A 22,719-nucleotide genomic window follows, 5' to 3' on the forward strand; every position below is an offset into this window, starting at 1 on the left:
CCTGGACCCCCAGTAGCTTCATTGTACCTATGCCTCTACAGCAACCCCTTCCTTAACTGCTCTCATATCCTCCCTAAGATCGTACACACCATCTGTTATGAAAAGCACTCTTAAAATCAGACCGATATATTTTCCCCCCACCCTCACAGAACCCTGACCAAGCGCACTTTTCCCGAGCCCAAATGAATCGAAACTACGCACGCGCTCTCTGGGATAAGTGTTTGGTTAGGAGTAGTAATGTTTATTAAGAGACACCAGGGGTCGCTGTAGCCGAGTAAAATCTATGTCGCTTCTTCCGGTCTGCTCTCCCCTTATCGTTCAATGCTCCGCCTCTGCTTTCTCTCTTCCGCTGCGACATTGTGGTGCCTGGTGGGCAAGTCTTCGCCATGGTGAGTGAATCCGTTGCAATCCTCTACCGTGGCTCTTTCGCAGACTCTTGGGCGTCAGGCTGGGTCCTCTCGCGGGTCCCCACGAATAAGCCCGAGTGGAATTAGGAACCCGAAGGGTGCTTTGAAAGGGTGGCGGCTCAGATTGGGTCTCTTCCCCCCCACCCCCAGCTTCGAGCAGTAGTTTTGGGGCCTCTGGAGGGGCCAGAGGCTTTCCTGGTTTGGGGGAGGCTTTAACTGAAGCCAGTGATTCCCCGGGGTGGGGGGTTATTTCAGTAATTGTTACTCAGCATTTGCAGGCCATTTTCAATGTTCAAAGTAATATGTATTACTGACGCGATTTTTGCTTCTGCCTGCTAGCATTATTACTCCTGTACTGTGTACGGGGGCGGGGAGAGGGGGTGATTGAGATAGAGGCTTGCTTAAGGCTGCCTAGTGAATTTGTAGCCGAGGTCTGAACCAAGGATCTCCCGAGATTTCATCTCTCTTTTAACCTCTGTGCTGCACCAGCTCAGTGGAAATGGGTTTGCCTTGCTTGAATCAGTAGCAAGTATTGTTCCACTTTTCAGTCCCAAATAATTAAAATCCATTGCAACGATACGATGCAAGGTATATAATGGAAGGCGTGAGCGCTACTGCAGCATAGAGGTTAAGTGGTTGGGTTGCACATCAGGATTCTGCTGGTTCGAATAACTTTACTTCCTTGAGCTCAGTAGATGGCCTTGGGTAAGCCACTCCTCTCAGCTCCAGCTTTCCAGCTGAATTGTGAGGATAATAATAACACTGACGGTGTGTGGGCGCTAATCTGTCTTGGAAGAACTGTATATAAGCAGAGTTATTATTTGTGGTGCGTAATCTATATAGCAGTCCTTGCCAGTTGATTACAACACTCCAGATGTTTCCCTCATTTCTCTGTAAAATCCATATATATAATATGGCAGTTTGGTAGAAGACCTTCTCCATTATATTTTGGCCTGCCCTTTATATTTGGAATCTAAGAATAAATTCCTGACTAGGATCCTAATTACTATACACTCTCTCTGATTCTGATCAGTTAGTTTATGTGCTCTCTGATGTGGAGTCCTCTGTTTCCTATAAGATGGCACCTTTTGCCCTGGCCACCAGGAAAATCAGAGCAAGTGTGGTTTCCGAGAAAGCATTTGGTAGAACTGAACGGTAAATTTTGGATTTGGCTGTGAATTGAGAAATTTTTTAAGATGTCTGTAACCCCAGAATTTTAAATTTTTAGTTGTATGTTTTAACTTGTAAAGGCCAATGGCCATATATAATAAAACGTTTACCTACCTATCATATATATAATATTTTTTCGAACTTGCTGATGCTTTTCCTGAATGCCCAGCGGCTTCATTGTGCTTGCACCTCCACAGTGACTCCTTCCTGTGCTGCTCTCAATCCCTGTCTAGGCATGTTATGAAAAAGCACTGGTAAGGATATGTAATTTCAGTCCTGTGTTTGAGCACACAGAAAAAAGTCCCACTGAATTCAGGGGAGTTTTACTCCAAAGTAAGTGTGTGCGGGTTTGTGGTCATGGGTCCCATTCTTGCTGTGTCCGGGCTGTTCCATTTCATAAAGCAAAGAGAGTTTTGTGACTGAATGTTTTTCTGTACAAAAACAGCCCCTGCCCACTGAAAACTGGCATTTTCCCTAACAACTCGTTTTCTGTCATGATGGCCTATTTTGCTTGGAGGAGCCGTTCATAAGGAGAGCTCCACATACAATCTGAAGTGATGCAGCCCAGACAGATTATCAACTCAGTGAAAACTAGGTTTTAGACTCTTTAACTACACCTTTAAGATTCCCTTGGACTGTATAACTAAAAAATGCAGAGGCATATCACAAGTTTAAATTCTTCCCCAGGTTAATAATTCCATTTACATGAAGAAAAAGAAATAAATAAAACTACCGTGAGGGAGAAGGTAAAACATTAACATGAAGTCTGTTTACAAGTTTAAATGCAAGGCAGGATTACACATACGTGTGCTTCCCCCCCCCCCAATGTGCATGTCTTTGAAAATGCCATATATATGTGCAAGATTATTATATGTTACATTCTGCCCATAGGACTTGTGTTAATGTAGGATCTATGATTGGCCTAGCAAATTCCCAGATGGGTCCTTCAGTGAATCTGGAGTATTGCAAAACGGGATAGAAATGATGGAGAAAGAGGCAAAAATTTAAGACAAGGGTTTTTCACAAAATCAGCTGAGCGCCTTGACATGGTGTATGAAGGGCAGGGGATTTCTTACCAATTTCATAAGTTTTGCCTGTGCTTCATGGTTAAGGGCAGTTGGCACTTTTTAGGATTGCTACAGTAATGGTGAGATAAGTCTCTCTCTCCATTGCTTTCAGATATGGAGGCTGAAGCTTTTCCAAATTTTTTGTTCGTGTATGTTTTCTTCCCTTCATTTGAAAGTTCGCTGAACTAGCTGTGATATATACCCTTTAAACTATTCCAATTACTGTTTTAGTTTTTTTGCTGATTCTGACCACGTTCTGTGAAGCCTAATGGCTTAAGTTATCTCCCCCACACACACACTGACTAGCGCCAGGTTTGGTTTTTAAAACTTTTTTTTTTCCAGTCCTCCCACAAGACGTTCAAGATCAAGCGGTTTCTTGCTAAAAAGCAGAAACAGAACCGGCCCATCCCACAATGGATCCGTATGAAAACTGGCAATAAGATCAGGTAAAAACTACAGTCAAGTGCTCAACATTTAACAGGAATGTTAATATCTTGTTTGGTGAAGATTTCTGGTGACCTTGAAACCTTGCATACTGTTTTGAGTCTTTTGGTTGGCCCTAATAAAAACGTATGATATGAATTGTGTACTTGTTTTCAGATTTTGCTTTTGGACCAACATGGCTGGAAACTTGTCTAGTTCTTGCATATTGGTAGTCATATGTAGACCACTTGTATAGGAATATATTTTCCAAGCTTGGCTCTGCATGGCGTATTGTCACTGTGATTGCTGTTTGCATTGTGATCAGTTTGCTTCATTGTTGATCTGACCACTTGGTGTAGTCAGGAAAAGCACATTGTAGTTACAAACTCCCATCTCCAGTCCCAGCCACTAAGACCCCCATGATGCAGAGGGCCAAAACACTCCCCTCCCAGTATAGTAAGTCTTTAGGGCTAACCACAAGTCTGTTTATTGCAGAATTGATGCCCAGTGGTTCTTTTCTATGCCTTTGGCACACCACTAGTTCTTACTATTTTGACAATGGGATGCTATCCCATATGCCCTAGAATATTGGCCATGGATTCTTTTGCTGGCTGGTGGAATATTGGTACAACTGTGAGTACTTTACAGTGTTTGCTTGGTGTTGGGGATAGTCTGGTGATCAGTCTTTTTGCCAGAAATTCTTCTTTACTCAATAATTGTTTGAAATGTGGAATTTCCTGCCACCGGATGCAGTGATGGCCACAGGTGTGGTGGTGGTGGTGGTGGTGAGTGCCCTCAAGCCATAACTGACTTATGGTGACCCATGGTGCGGTTTGATGGCAAGAGACTAACAGAGGTAGTTTGCCATTGCCTGCCTCTGCAACCCTGGTCTTCGCTGGAGGTCTCCCATCCAATTGCTAACCAAGGCCAACCCAGTTTAGCTTCTGAAATGTGACAAGATCAGGCTCACCTGGGCTATCCGGGTCAGGGCAGCCACGGGTATAGACAGCTTGGATTGGACAGATTCATATAGGAGAGGTCCACCAATGACTATTTGCCATGGTGACTCAAGGGAACCTCCGTAATCAGCAAACCTCTGCATACCAGTGCCAGGAAGCAACATCAGGGAAAGGCCTCTCAGCCTCTGTGCCCTTTTCTTGGTCCTCCAGAGTAACTGGTTGGCCACTGTGAGAAAGCATGCTGGAGTAGATGGTCTGATCTAGCAGGGATCATTTTATGTAGTTACATATTCTTCAGGTCATGTCCATTGTTTGCTTTACCAGATAAGCCTCTGCAACCAAAGGCTTCCACTGACACAGAGAAGCTTTGCCTTAAAAGTAGTTAGCCGTGTTAGTCTGTAGTAGCAAAATCAAAAAGAGTCCAGTAGCACCTTTAAGACTAACCAATTTTATTGTAGCATAAGCTTTCGAGAATCACAGTTCTCTTCGTCAGATGCATCGTCAGATGCATCAAGTTCTCTTCGTCAGATGCATCTGACGAAGAGAACTTGATTCTCGAAAGCTTATGCTACAATAAAATTGGTTAGTCTTAAAGGTGCTACTGGACTCTTTTTGATTTTGCCTTAAAAGGGTCCATTGTTACTCTCTTGTTTTTGTTAAACCCAATCTTCCCACTGTGGTTCATCTTTTAAAGTTCCTTTCCATATAATTTTCCCCTGTTCTGTTGATCCTTCTCTCACCTCCTGTCCCAAGAGGACTGTGTCTCTTTGAGACTGATGGCCTTCATTCATTCACAAGCAAAAGGCTGTAAGTGTGGCTACAATATGAGGAGGATTGAATCGAGTCTCTGCAAAAGTTGAGCCAACTCGAGGGTTTCCTAAAGCAGGCTGCAATTCCAGTGCTTCATTCTGTGGGAGTACTGCCATTTCCCTGCTGAGAGCAATGCTGTCACTTTGGACGTGATCTCTCTTCTGGCTGGTGGTGAAATCACCCATCTTGTGAACAGTGACAAGAAAACATAGAAACACATGAAGATCCTAGAAACGGAAGGACTTTTCTGGGGAAAGTGTTTCCTGCACAAATGCATTGTGGCTGGGAGATTTCTATGATATTGGACAGAATAATATATGTTTTGCCAGATCAGGGAATTCTGACTGGCCAGAGCAACCAGTGGATACCAGTTTCAACCTGTGCGCTCTCCACTTTGTGCAGCTGGGTGACAATGTGGCAGTGTGGCTTAGATCAAAGTACTCTTCAATACACTACGTATGAGTAGTAAAATGTAATTTAGTGGTGCAATTGTGGTGTTTTCTACACGCTCCCATTTTTGGGGGGGAATTGAACTAATGAAAATATTTTCCCCCTGTGGATATTTTATTGAGTGAGTGAGTGAGTGAGTGAGAGAGAGAGAAGTTTTTCTCAGTGAGTTAATTAATGAGGATCAATTTTAATCAATAAGGCAGTCAAGGTTATCTCAGTAGGGACAATGTTTTGGTGCCGTAAGGATTTTTTTTTAAAGCCTTTCCTTTTGACAAGTAGCAGCTTTTCCTTATTAAATTCTGAATTCATACAATTTCTTCACAGCTCAAAAAGGCAATCTGTCTAGCAATGTTCAGATATTTCCAAACTTCTGTAGTTGATTAGTTAACTCAGGTAGTCAATCAATTAAAAATTCTGTCACTCAGTTGACAGCCTTTTTAATAATACAAAACTTTTCTTTTGCCAAATTAATTGTAATTCTGTTAAAAGTAGTAAAATAAAAATTGTTACAGACAGTCCTTCCCCCCCCCCCCCCGCCCCTTCTCCAAGCCTATGAAAGTTTGGATTATAAATCTTCTGAATGATTGGAAAGATTGGGTTGGATCCTACAGTTCCCTTCCGCTGAGTTGTACTAAGTCTTCCTTTGACAGAGAAATATTTCTTCCTATGGAGAGAGTTGGTGGAAAGAGTCATAGGATCCCTCCCTTTGATACTATACTGCTGTATACTAAAGTGAGAGAGGGAGGAAAGAGAGTTGATGGGTGTGGGAAATCCACATTTCCTTTGCTAGCAGCCCTGAAGCCCTTTGTTCAGCGTGTTGCAAGCAAAAAGGACAAGAAGGATGGTTTGTGCCGTTGCTTGCTCTTGATTCAGCACTTGCCTGGGATTTTGGCTTCTGGGAGACGCAGGGGTGTGCCTCGCTTACTAATTGTGTGCCTTTTTGTTGTAGATACAACTCCAAACGGAGGCACTGGAGAAGGACCAAGCTAGGTCTGTAAAGAGAAGCCGCTGCAGCTCTTGTGACACGTCTTGTCCTGCGTCGAGGCCTCAGATGGCCCCTTGCTATTAATCTCCCACAGCCCTTTTTTTCAAAGACGACGCACGTTGCAAATATCTTTTGTAAACCTTTATTTTCACAAAGGGTGTTTTGAAAGAATTAAAACTGAGTAATGAAAAGCTTTGTGTACAATTACTATCCTTTTAGTTCTCAGTGCATCTGTGTTTGAGAAATTGTCGCCAGTGGAGAGAGGTTCATTAATAAATATGAGACTGAACAGAGTTTGGCGAATTAACGATTTGTGTTTGGATTTACTATTTACACTTGCTACACATGGGGGAGTTGGCAACAGCACAAAAGGCTAATGGCTGTGAAATTGGCACCTATTGCATGGAGGCTGGAAACTTCCCGCTGCGTCTTAGTGAGTGAATCGCTTGAAACAAGCAGTAGACTGTCATCCGTGCCAATATGGTAGAGAGAAACATATTCCTCAGAGGTTGGAAATGCCATTTGATTGGCTACAGAAGGCCCCAGCAGAGGCCAGGGAGAAGGGAACTAAAAGGAACAAGGCAAAAACGAGGCTTAGGAGAAACCCTGAAGGAATCGATCCTGGGGACTGGCTTTCTTATGGGGAAAACAGTTTAGTAAGCATGATGACTAGTTCTTTTGCTGAGATAATGTTTAAGGTACTGTGTTAGAAAGAGAAAATGTAACCAGTTTTTTTCTCCATTTTTGAATTCACCCAGGCTAGGGAAAATCAAATTGAATAATTTCAGGTGAAGTGGGGTGGCTTGTATAAATTAGAGTAAAACACCAACTAAGGTGGCAAGCATGAAACAGAACTCTACTTCTTCATTGCAAGAGATCCTATGTTTGCAGGTTCCCTCTGCAGGAGTTAAATTTGGTCTTTGTGGTCAAGGGAGAACCTGCAAAATCACCGATTTTTCAGTACTCGAGTAGTCATCCCTGGAGTTGATACTTCCAAATCATACCATTCTAGCTTGGTAGCATTCTTGGTGTTAGTGCCATGTGCAAATCCTTTTAAACAAATCTGAGGACTTGAAAATAATACATCTGAGTTCATTCATTGACTAGAAATTAAGAACTCCAAAAGTAACATTATGGGACATCTAAACTAGTTAACAGTGGTTGCTTTTATGAATGTATAGTAAAAGCAGTAATGAAAACTATGGTGCATTCTGTTTACTACAAGATGTAAGTTGGCATTTTAAATTCTCTTTCAGAAACCGGCTGTTTCTTCCCAAACAAGCATTTGGGAGTGGGTGGAGCATGAAAGAAAGGGCTGACTGAATTTGAGAGGTCTCTGGTAAAGCAATAGTTTGGTGTCATGCAGTTGGGTAGTGTAAACAGCAGAGATCATGCTATTGTACAATTAAACAGTTTCCTAGTTTCTGTTGAAGTTGCAAAGGGTGCATGTTTGCCGTGCTAGAGGATTAACTGCCTCATGCAGGCAGTAACCGCACTGAAGGAGCAAAGAGCAAGAGGCAGCATGGAGAACCCTGACAACTGAATGAGATGGACCCAAGGGTTTAATAAAATATTGCAAATTTTGCTACGGACATTCCAGCTGCTCATGTACCTTTCAAGTCATGACAAAATAAGCCTCAGGCTAGTGAGAAACAAGGGACTGGAATACATGCTGTGGAATGAATCCATTTAGGAACAGGCATTCTAAAACTAATCAGTTCACTGGTGTGTCCGCACCACAAATCTTAAGCCACATTCATGTCCCTAAGTATAGCTTCCAGCTAAGGAAATCTGGGCACCTTGTAATTCTGTGAAGTTTCTAGGAATCTCCCAGGAAAGACATTTTAGTAGCCACAAAAAATCTCCCACGGTTGCTTGGAGTCCTGGGTTATCCCATACAAGTGGCTGCAGTCAGTACCCACGATCCGAGCCCTGAGAAGATTTAAAGATGACTTCATAAAAAATGCTGAGATTCTTTTCTGTGAGAAGCGTGTTCGTCTGATGAAATAGGCCCTATTAATTCAGCAGTGTGATCCAGGTGAATTCTGCAAGAGTTCAGTTCTCAAAACGGCAAAGCAGCAGTACTAACCCAAGCTAGTGTTTGAGTGCTATTGCAGTGCCATTTGCACTTAAATATAGCCACAGAGGAGGTGTGGCATTGGTCCCTATTGGCCTTGTGACTATAACATCACTTTTCTAAGGGTATACTTCCCGGCTCCTGTGGTAATTCATTTTTGAGTGTTCATATTTTTTCTTGCTTTAAAATTCTTGAAGTTTAGCAGCCTTGAAGACTAGGAACATTCTGATCTATAGTTTAAGGGGGAAATGAAGAGCTATCTAGCCTCTTTATCCTAGCAAATACCCATCTCCAATATTGGAATGCACAGAATCCCTGTTTTTAACATCAAAGTTAGCACTGTGAGGGCAACCATATAAACCTACCTGTGTTAAATGGAATCCTAGAACATAACACAAAATTCCAGGTTTGTGTGATTTTAATTCTTTATTTGAGAGTCTTCTTAATAGTTCCAACGTTTATACACTCCTCACCAGTTGCTGGCAAAGCCAGAGTTAGTTTGTGTCTAGGATGGCATCCACATTTTTAGACATGCAAGTCTCTAGCCCTTCTGATTACAAAGTTACTTTTTGAAGTGTGTAGGTGATGCTTATGAGAAGTCTCAGTAGCTGAATCGGTACCTGCCCAAGATTTCCAGGGACTTAGATGTGGAGTTTTAGAGTTCAATATTGCTCCTTGCCACACCCCAAACCAGAATAAATTATGCAAAATAACAACATGTACACATTAGTTAAATTTGCATATACAGTTTTCAGAATTCCCCTTTTCCTGGCACAGTCTTCCCTCTGGACTCCCTTTAGCAGAGTATAGGATGGCCTTTCTCATTCTTGTACTAACTCCATCGTTTTCTTTAAGACTTTGGACTTCTCCTAACCAAGGCTAAACTGCAAACCTGGGCAGGTTCGCTGAAGCCAACATTTCACAGATAACCTCAGTGTATCTTCACCTACCTCTCAGGCTTCTTCCCACAGCATTCCCACCCTCTCATGAAGGCTTCTGTCAAAATCTACACAGTCAGCAGGCCCAAGTGCCTCAGCCACCAAGCAAACATCTACATCTCTTGGAAAAATGCAATTGCTTGTCTGAACAAGTTCCGTAAAGAGGTCAGTCCGGTGATGGCCCTGCGGCTGTTCCCTTCCCCTTGAATTTCCTTGCAGTCTCTTTTGAACCCACTGCCACCACCCCGTCTGGATGAGAGACAGTTGTTGTTGGTGTTGCCTGCTCCTAGCAGGGCCAAGTCTTCCTCACAAGCCCCCAAAAGTTCCTTCAGCTCCCTTGGAGCATCTGCTCGGAGGTACTGCCACGCTTTGCGGCCATTGTGGTCTCGAAGGCTTGTGTTTGCCCCGTAGGCCCCCACCAGCACTTTAATGACCATCTCGTGTCCCTGAAGAGCGGCCAGGTGCAGAGGGGTTAACCGGCCGCTAGCTGTGAATACATTGACGTCTACTGGGTAATGCTGCTTCTCGGCAAAAGTTACGACTTCTATCAAGTCCTCATGTCGACCGTGTTTGGCTAACCAGTGGAGGACGGTGAAGCCAGTCACAAAGTCTGGCGTGGAGAGCAGGCTGGGATCCTGGTCCAGCAACCGGAGGATGCTCCCTGCATCTCCTTGGGCCACTGTCAGCATCCACTCATGCTCCAGTGGGTCCAAAACTAAGGACAAGTCCTCCAAGTTGGCTTCCAGAAGAGGGTCGGGGCCTCGCAGCCCATCGGAGATGTTGCTGGCGTTGACATCTCCCTTCGGCAAAGCCTCCAGCCAAATGGGTTTTGCCTCACTGCTCTGCAAAAGGATCTCTTTCAGGCCTTTCCTCCTTGTGCTGCCTCCACCCACAGAAAGCCTGGCTGGGTCCATTCCTGTCGCCCAGTTATGCGAACGCCTGCTGGACCTGCTCAGGCTCCTGTTGAGGTTGGACAGCTGTGCCCTGCGGAGAATCAAGCTTCCACCCCGGAGGCTGGGGCTGGGAGACTGGCTGCCCACAGCCGCCTGCGCCTGAGCTGGGGAGCTGTCCTGTCCACATGGCTTGCAGTCCTGGGGCAGCTGCTGTCTGTCCAAGCATTCTCCCCTTTGCTTCTCTGACATGTTTTCTCCAGCAAGCTCCATTATTCCTCCAGAGTTTTCTACATCTCTGGGGAAGTTACAAGTCGGGTTTTATTTTTGCAAACCCACAAGCTTTCCGGCTAGTGAGATGGGCGCTCCCGAGCTTTCAAACAGCAGAGCTTCCTGATTCAGCCTGCAAAGGGGAAGAGATGGTTTCGGTACTCAGGAGGAAGAAAACACTTGTGGTGAAATGCACTACGTGACAGGGAGTGACGGCCTAGTCTGCAGGAGAACAGAACAGAATTGCTTTTGTTGGTGGGGGGTGGGGGTGGCTTGCAAAGACCCCTCGCTGAGAGTTATTTTGTGGCCCAACTTGTAAATTTCTTTGCCTTCCAGCCTTTGAGAAATACACAATCCAGATTCCATCCCCTTCCCCAATCCAGCCCTCCCATCCACATTTCTAAAACCTGTTTTAAACTTAGTGGCTGACACCAAAGCACTTCCTCTAGGGACTTCACACTCACCTGGCTTCTCCGTAAAAAGCAGCTGCACTGCACATGTAGCCACTTTGCACAGGTAGGAGCATAGTTTGATCAAGAACCTGTGCCTATGTGAAGTTCCTCACAAGAATGCTTTTGCCTTACCTTCACTAGGATATCTTTATCCTAAATCTGACAAATGGTAAAGCTGATTTTTTTTTTTAGTATCTGAAGACAGACAATAGTTTTGATCAAGGTGGTTGCAGAGAGTCTGCTATCCGAAATATACACACATTCATATTTCTATTACCTCTGGGTTAAACGAGAGTGATTGATTTTTAGGATATCAAAACCTGCTCACCACAGTGGTAAGTGTTTAAAATGTAAGTTCTGCAAGACCCAGATTCTAATCCTCACTTTGCCATGGAAGCTGACTGGGTAACCTTGGGCCAGTCACACTCACTCAACCTAACTTACCTCACCGTGTTACTAAAGGGATAAATGAAGGAGGGGAGAATGATGTGGTAAGCCAATTTGGGTGCCTGTTGGGAAGAAAAGTGCATGTATGTGTGTGTGTGTGGGTAATAAATATTCAAATAATAAAACTTCACCAGACAAAAACAAGATGAGAGAATAAAACAAACTGTGTTCCCATATGGTGTAGTGGATAGAATGTTGGACTCCCATTTGGGACACCTGCATTCAAATCCACACCCAGTCCTGAAGATCGCTGGGTGACCTTGGGCCTGTTTTTCTCATTCGACCTATCCTACCCCTCAGGGGTGTTATGAAGATAAAATGGGGAAGAATATATGTTGCCTTGAGTTTATTGGAAGAAAGGTGAGATTCCTCTTTAAAACTGCCTTCAGCTTTTGGGGGTGGGGGAGGAGGCCAGGCCTGTTTGTATGTCTCCAGTCTGAAAAGGTTTCTGAATTTTTTTCTAAATGGTACAGACAGTATTACAACTTTATATTTATTTGCCTACAGGTGGGGGCTTCTTTATCTATACAGCACCTTTTTGTGTTCAAAATGCTTCACTTTAATGATCCTATTAACATTCCACTGAAGGAAGGAGGAATCACATCTAATTCACTTCCTTGCTGCAGCCCTTTAGCCGCTGTGGCTTTCTGTCTTCCCTCATCCCCAACAATGCCTTGTCAGGAGTCACAGGAGATAGTGGAGAATCTACTTTTACAATCAGAATGTTCATAGGATCCAACCCAAGCCACAATAATCCTTACAACATGCCTGTAAGGCAGGCCAATACTGTTACCCCCCCCCTTAGTGCAGATGGGAGTCCCAGAGAGATTTTCCTAATCTCACTCGGTCAGTTTGGGTCTGGGATTTAAACCAGCTGCTTCAGGGATCTCCCCTCCCAAAGCCTGGTTTCTTACCCACTCTAAAACCAGGTCAGCAGCTGAGGTTAGATCCAAACAGGGACTTTCCGAATCAAAGTTTCGACTCTCCCTCCCTCTTCTACACCACACCACTTCGATCCAGGAAATGCAGCCCTTGATTTACGTGTCACACGCAAGAAGTGCGACTCTCCTTGTGAAACTTTCCTCGAGTTTGTTTTTTTAAATCCTTATCGTTATTATTTTGCTCCTAGGAAACCAACCCCCCTCGCTGTTCCGACGGCGCGCACAAACCTCAGGACCTTCGGAGGGTTGGCTTCCCCCCTCGAGGGGGAGTTATTTTTTCCCCCGACAGCCAGAAGCTGAAAAAGAAACCAAGATGGCCAAGGCGCCCAAGGGAAGCATGACAGCCCCCACCCTTCCCAAAGTTACCTTTCCGGAGGTACTTTCGGGGCTGCGGATGCCGATCGGAGGCGGTGGTCACCTTGAACCGCGCGGCCAGGCGGCCAGACTGCAGCGGGGCGCCCCCGCCGCCGGGCTGCTCCTTCCGCGTCTCGGCGCAGCTCCCAGGCAGCGCCTCGAGGACTCCCTTTGTGCAAAGTTTGCCATCGGCGAGTTTCGCCGCACGTTGGAAAAGCAGCCGCCTGACCTTTGCTCTCCCTGCCTACCAAGGCAGATTAAGCGGCTGCCTGCATGTGATTTGCAGCGCTGCGCTCTCGGGCGCCTCGGAGCCTCCGCCGTCCCGGAGCGCAGAAGAGGCCAGGCGACCCCGCCGCTGCTGGGGAGAAGGGACGGGGCGCCGGCGGATCTCGCGGCCTCCCAAGAGCAACCCGCAAATCGAGGCACCGGAAAAACCTGTCGGGCCGGGCTCTTTTGCGGTTGCCCGGGGACGACGTTGGACTCATCCCCCGGAGGCAACGCTTCAGGCAGTGCTGGGTAGTAGTTACAATGCTGGCCTGTAGCACGGCGGTTAAGTGGTTCGGTTGCGAATCAGCATTCGGCTGGTTCGAAGCCCGCAACTGCCATGAGCTCAGTAGGTGGCCTTGGGTAAGCCACTCCACTCAGCCCCAACTCCCCAGCTGTATTGTGGGGATAATAATAACACTAACATGTTCACAGCTCTAGTGGAGCACTCATCTGTCTAGAAGAGCAATATATAAGCACAATTATTATTACTACTGTGAGTAGTGCCCTCAAGTCATAGCTGACATATGACGACCCCTGGTGGGGTTTCCATGGCAAGAGACTGTCAGAAGTGGTTTGCCGTTGCCTGCCTCTGCAACCCTGGTCTTCATTGCAGGTACTAACCAAGGCTGACCCTGCTTAGTTTCTGAGATCTGACAAGATCAGGCTCACCTGGGCTATCCAGGTCAGTGTACTACTACTGCTGCTGCTACTGCTACTACTAGAGCCAGATTCGGATCCAGTAGCACCTTAAAGACTAGATTTCTCAAATCTTGCTCTTCTACTACAGACTAATACAGCTACCCACCTGAAACAGTGCTGGATTAGGATCTGCCTTGGGACCTGGCTGATATTTGGGGCCAGAGGCATTTTCTCAGTTTAGCCTACCTCAAAGGGTTGTTGTGTGATAAAATGGAGGAAGGGAGACCAGTGGTGGAAGCTGCTTTGGGGGGCCCCACTGTGGGCGTAAAGTTCAAAATAAACAAAAACAATGTGGGCATACAACTTCATTTAGGCAATGTGATATAGTGGTTAGAGTGTTAAAGAGAGCCAGGTTCCAGTCCCCACTCTGCCACAGAAGCTAAATGAGTGACCTTTGGCCATCACTCTCTCTCAGCCTGACCTACTTTACAGGGTTGTTGTGAGGGCAAAATAGAGAAGGGAGAGCCAGGGATGCATTTCTAAATTCTTTGAAGGAAGGGCAGGATAAATATGAGTGCAGAGGCCGTGTAACTGTGACTTCCCTACCAGCGGAGAGATCTCAGTGAGAGACTTTCTGGGGCTGCCTCTTAGCCTCTACCCAGTTATAATGATGATTCTTCAGAAAGTTCTGAACCAAATGGTGTACAACACTTCTGCCCCTTGGATTCCTGCACAGGAGAAGACAGAGGGGGAGACATGGGCTGAGTTTGAATCCTGTCAACCCACCCCCCTCCCACCAGCAGGAACCGAGCCTATCATGAAGGGCTAGGGGTTACTTAGAATTTTTCCCACTTCCAAAACTGTAACTGCCAGGTTGCCTCAGGAAATGCTGTGTCAGTCACTACTAATATCACCTGTGCATTGTAAAACACAGGCAGGTTGTCCTGTGATTGTAAATTGACCTTCCTACATGGCTATCCATTGATTCAGAATCCCTGTACAATTCCCTTTCACTTTTTCGTGGGTGAGATACTTATACATTTAGAACTGCCTTTCTGTTCTTTCATTAGATAATTATACCTCTCTTTTCTCCCTCACGAGGAGAAACCTACCCAATGAAGTAGGTTAGGCTGAGTGGGTGTGACTGGCCAAAGGTCACTTCCATGGCACAGTGGGAAATCAGACACGGGTCACCAACATCCTAGTCCAACACTCTTAACTATTACACCAGACTATTCTTCACACTTGAGCACCAACAGTGGAAGGAGGATGAAAGTGGTTAATCTAAATTCGGCCTAAACCACTTACAAACTATTTGAAGGCTGCTTAGCATTTAAACCAAAACCGGGTTGTTAGTTAATAGAACAAACTGTAAGTTGAACATCTCACTTCAGTAATGAACTTCTGGTTGGTCTGAAGCATATCATCATCTCTCAGACTATCCTTCTCAGAAAGAGTGAGACCAGGCTACCTCCTAGGGTTGTTGTAAGGATTGCTGACATAATGACCATGAAGCACATTGAGGAAAAAAAACTTGAGTACCAAGTTCACATATGTACATATTTCTTTGCCTGCAGATTCTAGAAGAATTGCCATCTTAGGACGTGGCAGAAACTGAAGAAGGATCTAGTGTAAGGGGTTTGAGACGGAGGGGTGAAAAACCTGGAAGTTAAATCCCGCTTCTGTAACAAACAAACTGAGCAGAGCAACCTGAGTATTGTGTCAGCAGCCCACCCCGTCAGCCAAATGGGAATAATAAATCTGACCTAATGTAAAAAATGGTCACAAGGAGGTTTATGTGAAATGCTTTGAACAATCAGAACAGCTAAAAGAGTGTTAGAATAGGCTGCGTTTTCTGGTGGCCAAAGGTTTGGTAGCCACCTGCATGAAGGGGAGCGGCGCCATGACGACATTTCTAAGGCAGTCTGCAAAGATCCCCTCAGGAGGTTGTTCACCCAGGTACAGACCAGATCTGCTTAGGCCGACCAGTCTCCAATGTTCTGTCCTCAGTCAGTTTCTTGCATTGCTGTGAAGTCAAGCATTTCCTGATAATAGCGCTGCCACTTTCTCAGCAAAGCAGAATTGCTTAATCATTGCCCACAGTTCCTGGCCTGAAAGGAGATAACAGTTACCAACTGCCATTGGTGAGAGCCGAGGGAGAATCCTCCAGGACAAAGGGTATTACTGTTGGAGTCTGCTACAGACCACCTGACCAGCGAGAAGAAATGGATGCTGCCCTCTTTGAACCGATTGGTAGAGTATCCAGACATCAGAACCTTATAATTATGGGTGACTTCAGCTTCCCCGATGTGTGCTGGGAGACAGGCTCAGCAAAGCGTCATGAATCACGCAATTTCCTGACCTGCCTGGCCGATAACTTCCTTTTTCAAAAGGTGGAGGAAGCTACAAGGGGCTCGGCCATACTAGACTTGATATTAACCAACAGGGAAGAATTGGTAGATGAGGTGAAGGTGGTGGGGACCTTAGGGGGAAGTGACCATGTCCTCCTTGAATTCCAGTTGCTGTGGGGGGGCAAGGAAGTTCGTAGCCAGACTCGTAGGTTACATTTTTGTAGGGCCAACTTCAATGAACTCAGAGGCTTGATGAGAGTCATTCCGTGGGGGAATGTGCTGGAAGGGAAAGGAGCGAGTGAAGGGTGGGCCCTTCTCAAACACGAGGTTTTGCAAGCTCAAGCCCTCACTATCTCAGCAAGATGGAAACATGGTAAGGGCTCCAAGAAACCGATGTGGATGTACAGAGAGCTCCAGAATAAGCTAAGGGAGAAAAAGGAAACGTTCAGGAAATGGAGAGAAGAACAGACCTCTAAAGAGGAGTATATGAGGGTTACTAAGTACTGCGGATCAGCCATCAGAGAGGCCAAAGCTCAGTATGAGCTGGGTCTGGCCAGGAGGGCTCGCTACAATAAAAAAACTTCTACAGATATGTGAGAAGCAAACGCAAGGTAAAAGAGGCAATTGGACCGCTGTTGGGAGTAGATGGAGAAACTCTGATGCAGGACAGAGAAAAAGCAGACAGGCATAATGACTTTTTTGCCTCTGTTTTCTCTCTGAAGAACTCAGGCACATCTAGAGATAGTAGAAAATGTGGCAGGACACCTGAGTGGCTAATTGACATTGACAGAGAGGCTGTGGAGAGGCATCTGGCTGCACTGGATGAATACAAATCCCCTGGGCCAGATGGGGTGCACCCAAGAGTGCTGAAAGAACTTTCTAGAGAACTTGCAGAACCCCTGTCCATCATCTTCAAGGCCTCCTGGAGGACTGGGGATGTGCCACAAGATTGGAGAAGAGCAAATGTTATCCCAATCTTTAAGAAAGGGAAGAAGGCTGACCCGGGAAACTACAGGCCAGTCAGTCTGACTTCTGTTGCTGGGAAGATATTAAAACAGATTTTAAAGGGATCAGTCTGTAAGCATCTGAAGGACCGCTCAGTGATCCAGGGAAGTCAGCATGGTTTTGTCCCTAACAGATCTTGTCAGACCAACCTGGTTTCCTTCTTTGATCGAGTGACCAGCTTACTGGATCGGGGGAACTCTGTTGACATGATTTATCTGGATTTCAGTAAAGCTTTTGACAAGGTCCCCCATGACATTCTGATGGGCAAACTGGAAGACTGTGAAGTGGACTATAGGACAGTTCGGTGGATAGGGAACTGATTAGAGGACCTCACCCAAAGAGTGGTGGTCAATGGCATTTCATCAGATTGGAGGGAGGTGTCTAGTGGGGTGCTGCAGGGCTCGGTTTTGGGCCCAGTACTTTTCAATATTTTTATCAATTATCTGGATGAAGGAGTGGAAGGGCTGCTCATTAAATTTGCTGATGATACCAAATTGGGAGGAGTAGCAAACACCCAAGAAGATAGAATTAAAATTTAACAAGACCTGAATACTCTGGAGAAGTGGGCAGCTGTGAATAGGATGCAATTCAACAAAGACAAGTGCACAGTATTACATCTGGGGCTGGGCCACAAAAATGAGAAGCACAAATACTGGATGGGGGATACACTTCTGGGCAGTAGTATATGCGAAAGGGATCTTGGGGTAAGAGTGGACTGTAAACTGAATATGAGCAGTCAGTGTGATGCGGTGGCAAAAAAGGCTAATTCAGTCTTGGGTTGTATCAAAGGGGCCATAGCATCGAAATCGCAGGAGGTCATAGCCCCTCTCTATACTGCCTTGGTCAGGCTGCACCTGGAGTATTGTGTGCAGTTCTGGAGGTCTCACTTCAAAAAGAATGTGGACAAAATCGAGAGGGTGCAGAGGAGAGCAACGAGGATGATCAGGGGTCTGGAGACTGAGCCCTACGAGGAAAGGCTGAGGGCCTTGGGAATGTTTAGTTTGGAGAAGAGGAGATTGAGGGGGGACATGATTGCTCTCTTTAAATATTTGAAAGGCTGTCATTTGGAGGAGGGCAAGGAGCTGTTCCAGTTGGCAGCAAAGGGTAGGACCCGAAGCAATGGGCTTAAATTATATGCACAAAGGTACCGGCTGGATATTAGGAAAAACTTTTTCTTGATCAGAGTAGTTCAAAAGTGGAACCAGCTGCCTAGGGAGGTGGTAAGCTTCCCTTCACTGGCAGTTTTCAAGAAGAGGCTGGATGAATATTTGTCAGAGATGCTTTAGGCTGATCCTGCACTGGGCAGGGGGTTGGACTAGATGGTCTGTATGCCCCCCTTCCAACTCCATGATTCTATGATCATCCCTGGATCCCTGTGGTACAGAGCTCCTGGATCCCTGCACTACAGAGCTGCTGTAGCACAGTGGTTAAGCGGTTTGGCTGCAAATCAGCACTCTACTGGTTTGAATCCTACTGCTGCCATGAGCTCAGTTGGTGGCCTTGAGTAAGCCACTCATCTCAGTCCCAGCTCCCTAGCTGTATTGTTGGGATAATAACATTAGAAGAGTGGCATATAAATGCAGTTATTATTATTATCCTGCTGCACCAGTGAGCCCCTTTATTGCTATTGCTATTGGCCAGGGGGTGGGAAGTACCCCTTCGCTGCACATGGATCTACTTTCAGCTTCCAACTAGCAACTACCATCACTAAGGTCAGAGAGAGAAAGCAGCCAGAAACCCCTTCTGTCAGCCAGGGACTTAGAAATCACAAAAAAATCTCTTCTTGGAGGTCCTGTTAAAACCGGATGTTAGTTTTCTTTGTCAGTTTGAAATTGCAGTAAGCTGCTTTGAAAACCAAATTTGAGCTGAAAAGCAGGATCCAAATGAGAAATAAATCAAAAGCGAATGAAAGTGAGAGTCAGGATAGTCCCAGGAAGAATAAAAGGCAAAGTTTAGCGTGGTAGGTGCTGTTCATGCTAGCATTAAAGAGAACATTAATAGAAATAGAGGTACTGTAAATCCTTCAAGATTTCGCTCAAGCCCCATTCCATTTGCAAATTTGCCAGCTGCAGTGCCCTCAGGTGGCCAAGATGTAAGTTGCAGGTAAGTTGCAGTCGCAAATGAAGATGGAAAGGATTTTTGTAACGTCATGAAGGACTAAGGGGGAAGCCAAATTCAAAGCAAAGGAAGTGAATTCGTCCTCCCACATACAACTTTGCCCCAGTACAGAATGAGCCATTATTATATTATATCCTCTAGCACTTATATATTGCTAAACCAGAGGGAGAAGTTTGGAAGCATAGCTGAACCTTCCCATCCTCACAACAACCCTGTAAGGAAGGCTAGACTGAGAGTGACTAGCCTAAGGTCAGCCAGTGAGCTTCACAGCAGGGTGAGGATTTACTCTGAGTCTTCTGCAGCCAAACCCAAGACTTCAACCATTGTATCTGACTGGCTCTGAAGATCATTGCATTAATTAATTAATTAACCAATTGATTGATTGAGTCAATTTATATATCCCTATTCATCTTAGAAAGTTTTCCAAGCAGTTTACAAGGCAAATTAAAACCAATATCAGCCATGAAAAAAATCAAAACACCCCCCCCCCCATAAAGTAGCAATAAGTGCCATCTTGAACATCACAAATTATGCTGTTACACCTTCCAATATTGCACAGATGAAAACTAGGACTCACTCGTAATCTTCCTATTCTCACATGCTACCCTCCCCACTCCTCACACATTGCTGAAAGCCCTTATTCACCTGCTATATGCTTACTCAGTTACTCTGGGCAGCTGCTTCCACATGGAGGTTTTTCTCCAACAGGAGTGCTGTTTTTTGCAAGGGTGGGGAGAGAAAGCATCCATATGACATCATTGTCTAATTGTCCTCTTTCTAGATTTTCCCCATCCTTACTATGTTCTTTCCAAAACCTGCTTTTCTATTATCTTTTTGTGAAAAGCATAGTCCAAGTACTTTATCGCACCACATTATCTGAATGGGAAGGTGTCCATTTTCAAAGGACCTACTCACACTGGCACCTTTTTTCTGCCATCAGTGTTTTACGGCTACCATTTGCTACACAAATGGAGGACCTTAGCTAATTACTGTAGAGTTCTAATGCAGAAATCCTATAACAATTACCATTTTTAAAAAAAAGCCTGATAGTGCATTGGGAAAAACAGCAACTGTGCAAGGCTGATGGTGATGCAGTGTGCAGAAACTCCTGTTTGGAAGCCCATGTGAACAACACACAGAATCCTTGTTGTATGGAAGCATAACAGTATGATCTTTGTGTTTTTTTGTTTAAAATGTTACCACTATAGAACAACCCAATAGAGAGGGGTCTCCAAAAACAGCACCTCAAAGGAGGGTAACCCCAGGGAGACACAAAGTACACTACCAGGTGTATGCTATCAAATACTGTATTATTAAAGTGCTAGTGCTCCATCATACATATCACAATACAATTCATCATATGTCCTCAGAGTTGATTTGACAGGTATGTATTGAGTAGCAAGATAATTCCAGCAAAAGTCCACAATATTTTGAGTAGCAAGAAAAGTCCCAACAAAAGTCCACAATATTTTTGTAACCTTAGATATTAACTCCTATAGGTGAATCCGAGGTGGACAGCAATAGAAATCAGCAGGTATCTTCTGTGCACACTGTGAAGCTCTGGCGAGCTGAAGACTCCAATCAGTTGGCAGCGAGCCTGCCAGCTATAATTCTGCTCGTTTCGATATTTCTTCATCTCCCTGGGGTTACCCTCCTTTGAGGTGCTAAAATGTTACCACATCAGGTCAAGCAAACATCTGCTCTAGACCTATGTCCACGTGAATGTTGTCCTACTCCTCAAATGGAGCCCACAGTAAAAAAAAAAAAAAACTGGCCTCAGAAATCCAGTGTGAAGAAACTTCCTTCCCCCAGCAACTAACTTAACTGCAGAACTGCTGGCTCAGATTTTAATATGAGCGGAAGTAAAATATCCCAGGGAGAAATACTCCTGAATGCTTCCCCAGGCCTAATAACTCTTAAAAACACCAATTACATCAATAACCCACACACCAGCAATAATAGTTGACTGATGAAGCACAATGGCAGGTGTAGAAGCTTTCAAGGAATTTCTAGAGATCCCAAATAGGATAATAAACAAATGTACTGAAGGGAAAGAATACCTGTATCACAGTGAGAGACTTCTCAGTTCTAGATGAGACAATAATCCTAAAACACTAAGGAAAATAAGCAAGTCACTCCATTGAGATGGAAGAGCAGCGAGTGAGAGGTGGTGAGAGACACAGGGAGGATAAGATATGGCAGCTGTTGGATCTTGATGCCTAGTGGAGAGTTCAGTAGCAGTGGAGGAAATCCAGGATGAATGGGTGAGTATGGATGTGTGCGTATGGGAGTGAGCTTGTGTGTGTTAGAGGCTGTTGGAGTATGGGTGTGGCTTCTGAGTTAATTGATAATTAAATGAGTTAGGTTATTTGGTTTAAAGAGATAAGAGATAATGAGATAACCATTCATAGTCCCTATTCAGTCCCAGCTTGACAGAATAGGGACTATGAATGGTTATCTCATTATCACAGGTAACTGATTTCTGTTACATAGGCGGGGTTGGGGAGAGTCCAGTGGCACCTGGCGTGGGCTTTCGGGGACCACAGTTCTCTTTGTCAGATGCATCTGGCGGGGAGGGCTGTGGTTCTCGAGGGCTTGTGCTGCAGTGGAATTGGTTGGTCTTGGTGGTGCTGCTGGACTCTTTTTGATTTTGCTACTACAGACTAACATGGCAAACTCCTTTGAACCTTTACAGAAGCAAACTGATCCCCACATCAAAAGGAGTTGTTTGCATCTCCCCTCTCTTCCCCCCCCTCTCCTCCTCTATATTTGACCAGTTTCTGTTGGCCCTCCATGCATCTGAGGAAGAGAACTGTGATTCTCGAAAGCTTATGCTACAATAAAATTGGTTAGTCTTAAAGGTGCTACTGGACTCTTTTTGATTTTGTTTAGCAAAGATGTGCGTTAGAACTCATGCAGGTTTAGTGCATTTCCATGTGTATCCACTAGGGACAGTGCAGCTTCTCCTGAAAGCTCTTCATGCCGCAATCCTAAACACACTTACCAAGTAAATCTCATTGAATTCAGTGGGCCTTACATCTGATTTACATGTAAACATGTGTGGGATCAAGCTATAAAGCTCAGAGCAGCTTCTTGTGTTATATTTCCTATCTGAGTACTGAACATTAGCATGATAAGACTCACGAGAATTGTGCAGGTGGTGCATGGCTGCCTCCATGTGCTGCTGGCAGCTTGAAGAGGGGTGTGACCATGCATGGGGACACTGGCTGTACTCAGTTTCTAAAATGATCGTGACTGGAACAAAAGCTTGCCCAGAAGACATGTACTACAGTATTATCATTTCATAACAAGCTTTTCCTTAAATGTTCACATACATTGTAATGATTTAAGTGTGTTTCCTTAAATGTTTGGTGTGATACAGATAAAGACTGGGGGTGCAAGAGAGGGATGAGTGAGTGAGATGATTGGTTGATGACTGAGAGTGTGGGTGGAGTGAATGCAGTTTTTAGTTACAGAGTGGAGAGAAAAAGGTCAGTCCGGGGAAAGCAGGCAAGCTGTGTGCAGCCTGAGGGTGTCTATGCATTTCTGAGAGAAATATTGAGACTAGGCAGTGTCTTGTCTAAGGCAACTCAGTGTGTTCATAGCTGTGTGAACTTGAATAAGACTCCCAGATCTGTTTTACGCACATCCACGGCCCTCAAAATACATGGGCAGGCTGGGCATTGTTTTTTGCCATCT

General features: G+C 45.0%; 2 protein-coding genes and 1 non-coding gene across 3 annotated transcripts; 2 read left to right on the top strand and 1 right to left on the bottom strand.

The window, feature by feature from the left end:
* Positions 1-305: 305 nt before the first annotated feature.
* On the top strand, positions 306-6,578 carry RPL39 (ribosomal protein L39). The gene is made up of 3 exons (XM_054997080.1): positions 306-389; positions 2,987-3,090; positions 6,236-6,578. Exons 1-3 carry the CDS (start codon positions 387-389, stop codon positions 6,282-6,284), a joined length of 156 nt encoding a protein of 51 aa, XP_054853055.1. The 5' UTR covers positions 306-386; the 3' UTR covers positions 6,285-6,578.
* Positions 4,906-5,040, top strand: LOC129341789 (small nucleolar RNA SNORA69). The gene has a single exon (XR_008598164.1). It is a non-coding gene; the product is annotated as a small nucleolar RNA SNORA69 (small nucleolar RNA).
* A 2,083-nt stretch (positions 6,579-8,661) lies between the features above and the next one.
* Positions 8,662-13,010, bottom strand: SOWAHD (sosondowah ankyrin repeat domain family member D). Its single transcript, XM_054996533.1, has 2 exons — positions 12,653-13,010; positions 8,662-10,579 (listed from the first exon to the last, which is right to left on the bottom strand). The coding sequence occupies exon 2, from the start codon at positions 10,447-10,449 to the stop codon at positions 9,400-9,402; it is 1,050 nt and encodes a 349-aa protein (XP_054852508.1). The 5' UTR covers positions 10,450-10,579; positions 12,653-13,010; the 3' UTR covers positions 8,662-9,399.
* Between the last annotated feature and the right edge of the window lie 9,709 nt (positions 13,011-22,719).

The sequence above is a fragment of the Eublepharis macularius genome, chromosome 13, assembly GCF_028583425.1.
Source record: "Eublepharis macularius isolate TG4126 chromosome 13, MPM_Emac_v1.0, whole genome shotgun sequence".
NCBI classification, from domain to species: Eukaryota; Metazoa; Chordata; class Lepidosauria; order Squamata; family Eublepharidae; genus Eublepharis; species Eublepharis macularius.